The 7,460-nt window shown below is 40.7% G+C and overlaps 1 protein-coding gene across 3 annotated transcripts in view; it reads left to right on the top strand.

Moving 5' to 3' along the window:
* The first annotated feature begins 661 nt into the window (after positions 1-661).
* The window catches only part of PTPN3 (protein tyrosine phosphatase non-receptor type 3), a 152,476-nt gene continuing 145,677 nt past the window's right edge, over positions 662-7,460 (top strand). The window contains exon 1 of one of the 3 annotated variants that reach the window (XM_061344287.1): positions 662-818. In XM_061344287.1, coding sequence (XP_061200271.1) covers positions 770-818 — 49 coding nt within the window. In that variant the 5' untranslated portion in view covers positions 662-769. The remainder of the gene's footprint in view (positions 819-7,460) is intronic. The other 2 variants (XM_061344286.1, XM_061344288.1) reach the window with 2 other exon arrangements.

The following is a 7,460-nucleotide window of genomic DNA, read 5'->3' as shown; positions in this document are numbered from 1 at the left end:
GTAACTGAGCTGCAAGGGACTTCCAGGGCAGTGCTGGGGAATCCTCACTGAGTCCTGGAGGGGTAGATGGAGGTTGCTGAAAGGCAGAGCAATCTCCACAGTTGCTGCATGGAGAAATTATCTCTGCAAGCATTGAGGCACCATTAACCTTGCATTTCTGGGGGTGTATCTCTCAGAAATCAGGTTCACACAATTTGTTCAAATCAGTAGCAATCAGAGTTGCTGTTCACAGAAGCCTCTGTAGATGAGATGTAGAGCTGTTTTGTCCCACAAGAAATTGTGCCTTGGGAAGACATGGTGGCAGCCCTTGCCACCTTGGTACACAGCTGAAAGGCTCTTGCTCTCCCACAGTGCAGGAGTGTCTGAATTATACCGCTAGCTGTGGTTTATTTGGCTTGTAAGATTGATTTTAAATTATTTCCTGTATATTCGCAAACCCAGCAAGTAGTTTCCCTTTAGAGTGCACCAGCTGTGACATTCGTTAGGTTCTGTAATTTCAAATGAGGCGCTAAGAGACTACTCCTTTCAACAACTTTTTTTTAATGAGGGTGGGTACCTGTTGCAATGAATCAATTAAAGCTCTTCTGACACACAAGATGTGTGTTGCTAGACCTGTTTCACAGGTTTCTCTGGAGGGAGGATAACATGTGACAACACACAGAAGCAGAGTAGTAGAGAAGATCAGAAGCCTGCATGAGTGAGCTTAGTCTTCCAAAATATATCCTTAAAGCTGTTCAAAAGACCACTGACCTCTCCAACAGACAGCACCATGGTGGAGCAAGAGATGCTGCTGTCATGTGCTTATCCTCAAGAAAAGTGTAAGTGACCAAATATGATTTTGTATAAAAAATGAAAACAGGACACTGAGAAGGAAATTAAAGAAATGATCTAGCTAGTATAATTGAAAAGACAGAGGGAGTAGAGGGGAAATGCTAAAATAAGGAAATAAGGAAGTTATTAACTTTATATTGTAGGCATGCAATTGAAATATGATTAGTGTACTTACAAGTGAAAGAAAGGATGCTTGTATGAAGAAGTCTGATATAAAAGCATCTTGTAGAAACTTGCTTTAATCTTTGACTTTCCACTTGTATTTGAAAAGTACTGTGGTGTGGGGTTGCTTGTGTGGTGGAGAATGTGAACAATGGCCTTTGATTTAACAACTTGAGTGGCAGACTGGTAGACTGGAGTGCTGTGAAAGCATTTTCTGGGAAGACATAATATGATTAAAAGCAGTGCCTTTTTTTGTTGCTGTTGACAATGCAAAGCGTCTTTTTTCCTAAGGCATCAGCAAGCTTTCTAACATTTTTCCCAAATGTCAGCTGAGAGTTACAGTACAGAACCAATGTTCCCAAACTCATCCCTCTTTCTCCAAAGGAAGCTGTCATAGAACTTCTTAGCTAACCAGAAATTTTATTTGTATTACTAGAAAATGTAACACAGGCAAGAAAAAAACAAAACAAAACCTATACATGCTGGCTTTTAAAATTATTAGGAATGTTTTAAAAGACTTTTGAAAACACCAAGTCAGATTTCCAGTATGCCAAGGATGGGCATGACAGAAAGGTAGAAATGCCGCTGTCTCAAATGAAATCAGGTAACTAAGTCTGGACTCGACTTGTCTGAACAAAATAATTAGGCAAAGGTAGAAACGGAATTAGTATGTCCTGAAGCCACTTCAGTACGCTGCCAGAACAAAGTTCTGTGCAAAAAAGAAAGCTTCTCACTTTAAACTCAAGAAACTTTGCTTTTTGAATGGCCTGGCTCATTTTGGCAGCTGCACAAGGGTATTATTTAAAATTTGCTTCAGATAGAAAGATTGCATTTGTTCTCAATGTAAAAATGTCACTTTGCATGGGGCTTTGTGTTGGTTATCAAGAGCAGAATAGGATAGGGATGCCAGCAAAGATGCAGTTTATCCATGGAGAGATATTTTCTATTATGTCTTGTTTTCTACTCCCTACAAAGTCCCATGTGCAAAAGGTGACAGACAGTTAAAGATCTTCTTTGCATACAGTGTCCTGCTGAGCTGACTTACAAGCCAGCCTGCTTGTAACCAAGTGATAGTAAGAGTTTAAAGGAAATCTGGAGTTATAATATCTGTGCTATGAAAAAAAAAACACAGTGATGCTTTCCTTTCTGCTGCCTCGTGTCATATTAAAGGTTTTTAGAAAGCAGGATGTCAGTAACTGATTTTTAGCTTTGCTGTAACCTAAGCAATATAAATGAGCATTTTTCTCTTTCATGGACTAATTTCCTTTTTGGTTTGTTTTTTTCTTGTTTACTTTAATGCTAAAAAAAACCACAACCAACAACAAAAAAAAAGTCATACTGGGTTAAAATCATCCAATTGCCTTTTATGGAAGACATAAAAGGTAACTGAAGCCCTTAAACTGCTCAGGTTTGTATATGTATCTATATATGTATATATATATATATATACACAACTTTACAGAGTGTGTTACTGATTTTGTATGTGTGTAAGAGAGAAAGGGAGATTTCTCAATCTCAGTTTGACCCCAGATTTTGCAGAAATGGGCCATGCACTGTAGAGGCTGAAAAATTTGCACAGGGAAATCAAGTGAAGCCCAGATCAAATAAACCCATAGGAGGAAGGAATACATGTAATAGCTCAGGATGGACAATCAGGACCCCCTAATTACATCTTCTGATGGCATGAATCAGAAGTGACCCCCCCCCGAGCCAATCAAGGTAACCCCATGGGCTGAACAAATAACAATGTGGAGGATCAGCCTTGTATTTACAGTATTAAACACTTGCCAGGAACAAGTAATGCATGTAACTGACGCATTAAAAAGAAAACTTGAGCACTGAATGGGTCTATTCTAGGCGTAAAGGGTCAAATTGTGCCTCAGCAGGCAATGCATTTCAGCTCAAAACTTAAGTGCTTTCTTGGGCTGGTCCAAAAGGTCAACCTGCTGCACATTTTAGCTTATAAATAAAAACCCAAGTCTTTTAAGAAATCTTTTCTGCTAAGCAAAATGAGCACTGTACATCTTTGTGAGTCTGCAGCTACTTGCTTGGCGCTGTCTGCTTTGTATCTGTTGCTATGTGAAGTCAGCAAGTATCTCAAAACTTCATAGTTGAATTTATAGGCTAGCTGTCCATGACGATGAATTTCCATGTGTCTTCTGTTTAACGTCATTTGTTTCCCTAAATATCTTTCAAGGTAAAAAAAGACATTTATGTTTGGGGATTATTTTTTTTCCCCTCTAAGACACACTAGGATGGTTACAGCATTGAAAAATTAGCCCATAGTTAGTCATGGGACATGTTTTCCATAGGTCCATGATGGTCCAATATTTTAGTGCCAAGGTATTCACTCCACAAGAGACTACTCTTTCCTTGTGAATAATAGGTGGGATTTTCTGTGGTCTGTCACTCTGTTTCACCAAGCAGTTGGGGCAAACTGCAGATTAGTAACTTCTGACGTCAGGTATCCCTCCAGAAGGCTTGTCTCATGACAGATTTGACAAGACCAGGAAAGTAAAATGTCCTGAAACAGCAGCATAGAGGTTAAGATTCCACCATCTCTTGCTGCTGTTGTGTTTTGGAGCTGTTTTTTCTGTCTCAAAAACTATAATTATCAAAACAATGTTGTGGGAGGTATACATAGAGCATACAAGCACAGCTACCTAACTAGGCTCAGTACACCGCCTTCCTCATCAATCTTTCTGAAGCCATTCAAAAAGACACTCTTGGCAGAGATGGTTTTCAAAGGAAAATATACAAAATTAGCCATTACAATGGATTTTACTCCTCTTAGAAAGCAAAATCTATGTAATAAATGCAATTTCTTCTGGAACAGTGGTAAACGGACTTCTGAACTATGTGGCATAGCCCTAGATATTCCTAAATAGCTGCTTGCAAATGTAAATTTCAAAGGAAAATAATAGAAGCTATCTTTTCGCATTTCTCCTTCTGTGTTATTGTTTCTTTTAATAATGGTTTCACAGTTTTTCAAGTATTTTGAATATAATCTGTTAGTCTGCTCCTCTTGGCAGTATTTCTATATTCCCAGAGCCCAGATATGTGTTTTTTTATATGGGTCTAGAAGAGCATATAACAAAAGTACATTAGTCTCAACCAGTAAGGTTTTGTTTGGTTGGTTTTTTTATGGCTATGTTTTCCTAGGCATGAAATGTCAAGCATACACTTTCGGGATGGCTTAATTAGGTTTCAGATTTGAGAAAACATTCTAAAATTAATATAATTCATTCTTACTGCTTAAGAGCAGCACTGTGGTATTATGTGAGCGCCGATGGGAAAATGTGGTAGGTCTCTATTCTCTGTGTGTCTTGAGGAGACAGAAATGTGATGACTGTCTAGGAGGAGTCTTTAAAAAGTCCTTCTCTGGAACATTTTCCCAGCCATTTGCTGGTCCTCAGCCTCATTTCTCTATTTTCAAATATAAAATCTTTTGTTTGAGTATATCAGAATGTATTTTTTTAGACTTTGACCATTTAAACAAATGATCACCCTCAAAGCAGGACTGATTCCCTATTAACAACCTCTCTTATTTTTTGAATCACCTGCCAAATTTGCCAGTAAAGACATCAGATTGTTTGTTTGTTTGTTTAGACTGTGGATTGACATATTAAATCATGTCAGGGTAAGAACTGGTCCCAGGTGGACTGCAAGAAGAACAACCCCAGCTATGTCCTTGTGGACAGCTACCTTGTAAAGATCTATCAGAGGATCAGTTCTTAATCAATCTAACGCATACCCTGTAAGTTCCAGTAAGTGCACATTTTAAATCAAAATGTCATGTGGTGTTAAATTGCGTGCCTCGGAGAAATAAAAATATACTGTCCCAGTACAGCTCCTGTTCATGAACAGAGCTGTCATGCTGTCAAAACAGAAGACTTATTTAAGAAAGGCTGTTTTCCAGGGAACTGTGCTGCCTGACTGTCAGCTTTCTTGGTTCTGATTTTTTGATATCTTGCCAAATTAACACATCAGTGTATGTCAAGCCAATCTGTAGCTGTAGTCAACTAATAGAAAATGATCTCTGTATCACTGCTTACATTCTGAAGATCAGATGTGTCCAAAAGAAGGAAAAACAAAACGAAAACAAGCCAAAAGTAATATGTGCAAGTCTTCATATGCTCCTCATCTCAGTACCACGTTGCAGGATATTTCCATGTGAATTTCTCTGTGTTGACTTATCTCTGGAAGAAGGACTTATGCAATGCAAGGGTGGAGTCCAGATGGAAATATAAGATAGACATTTGTACCAGTCAGATGATACCGAGAAATGTATTTGGGGAAACAGCTTAAGTTATGCTCACTCTGAATAGCTGGGCCATTATAGTTCTCTTTAAAAAAAGCTCTTAAAAGTGGATCTAACCAGTGCTGTCTACTTGTTTTGGACATAGATGATCTTAGTTGTCCCATAAATGTGCCAGGCTCAGCTGGAAAAGGAGCTGGACCAAACACCCAAGTTCTGCAGGGTCCGCTGGGGCCTGGCAGCTGCACAAAGGTTGCTCATGAATCCAGAGGATGCAGAGATTTTGCCCACACTGCATCCTTGTTTTGCTGTTTCTGCTGCTGTGGTAACGTGGGTGGGAAGGCTACCAGCAGCTGGAGGCATTCAGCTCCTCATGCAGGATTATGGGCTCTGAGGGACAGTGGGCAGCTGGCCTAGGCTAGCTTTGCAAGGAAGGGAAATGATGTCGAGGAAGAAAACAGAAGAAATGGACTTAGAATACGGTTGCGGTACTGCTCAGCATACACTTTGCATCTCAAAGGTACATACACATATGGTCCACTGAGCTCCCGGGTCCGGAAAGATTTCTGAGTCTTTGGAGAGGTTTTCATCATGTCTGTGAGGTTTCTGCTGCACTGATTTCCAGCAGATAGAGACTCTACTGCATTGGCCATATAGAGGTCCTGGTAGGAGCAGGTCTCCTTACTTGCATTTATCCTCACCATTTTATAGCGTGGCCTTTCTTGCCTCTAAATAAAAAGAAAACCCAGCCCAATTCTGCTATTATATTATTGGCCCAGTTATGCCATCCATCACCATGGAGTCAAAGTTGTAATGGGATAACTGACAGCAAAACTTTGCATGGCGTTTCCTTCCAGACCGATGGTTCCAGACCGATGGTTTATCTTGGAGCACTGCAATCTGCAGGGGGCTCTATCCCTTGTTCACAGGAAAAGGACCTAGGTGTCAAATCCATACAAGGTTTTCTGACCTGGGACTTGACCCAAATGAGGCATTTAAGACCAAAATCCCAAAAAAGCTGGTGGTGATTAAGTTCAGGGACTTACTTGCTCTTAGGTTTACCAGAAGCTTGAGCCATACTTCTGTGCATGTCCTGAGTCGTCCCAGTCTTGGTGGAGTTGGGGGAGCAATTGAAGGCTTGCTTTGTACCTATCCCTAACTAAGCATGGTGTGGGGACAGTCAGTCCCATGAGTGTCCTCAGAGCATGCTCAGCTTTCAAGGATCTGTTTCTTACTTTATCATATACAGTGGCTGTTGCAGTCTGCAACTGAAATGCAAAATTCCTCTCCTCTGCCCAAGCACTGCACAGTAGCCTGATTATTTACTTAGAGGACTTGGGAATGTTCAAATATATTTGGACCCAAACATATGTTGTTTCAAATCTATTATGTCTCTTGAGAGAAAGCCTGGCCAGCAGGAGTGAGGATAATCTGGCACTGGGCAGTGTCACCAGCCTGGTTGTGGTTACAACACTCACTCCAAGCAAAGCTGGACAGGAAATGAGTTTTAGCTCCCCTGTTGGGCCCCTTTTTCTTGCTGTTCACATATAACCACCACTGGTTAACACAAAGAAAATCAAAGGTAGACAAGGGCCAGAAACATGGTTGCCCTCATGCCAGATGAGTGTCCTGAGCATGAGGAAACATGACTTGGTTGCTTAATATGCTGTTTCTCTTTATGGACTAATGAATCTTGAATTGTTTTCTGCACAGTTGCAGCTGGAGGATGAGAAGCATATCCCTCCAGCCCACTCACACTGACCTACTTTAGAGATGCTAATTGCATAATCTCAGGGGAATGGGGGAGTTGCAGCCCCCCTCCCACACACTGTACAGCCAAAGCAGGAACCAAGCTTAGGACATCCCCTTCCCAGGTTACAGCTTTAGCAGATGGGCATTAAATCAGCGTGTGGCAATCCTGGCAAAGGAGGAACATTAAAAAGCATTAAGGGCTGCTGAATTCTCCGAAAGAAAGCAAAAAAAAAAAAAAAAGGAAATACACCCCCCACCCTCCCCCCCATATTTTGGAATATATTTATATTTTTGGAGTATAGGATCATGATTGAATGCAAGTATCTTCTTGCAAGTCTGCCAGGTGGGTTTTAAGGTTCCTCTCCCCACCCAGTCAGATTTATTGGTTAGGTCTAAGCAGGTACATGCAAAGCTGCTTGGAGTTGTTATTGCAAGCACCTAACACTCTCTTTGTGCG

This window comes from Neopsephotus bourkii, unplaced genomic scaffold (assembly GCF_033783945.1).
Source record: "Neopsephotus bourkii isolate Nb327-2 ecotype Australia unplaced genomic scaffold, CSIRO-AGI_Nbou_v1 NB_207, whole genome shotgun sequence".
Taxonomy (NCBI): Eukaryota; Metazoa; Chordata; class Aves; order Psittaciformes; family Psittacidae; genus Neopsephotus; species Neopsephotus bourkii.
This window is presented reverse-complemented; position numbering and strand designations above follow the sequence as displayed.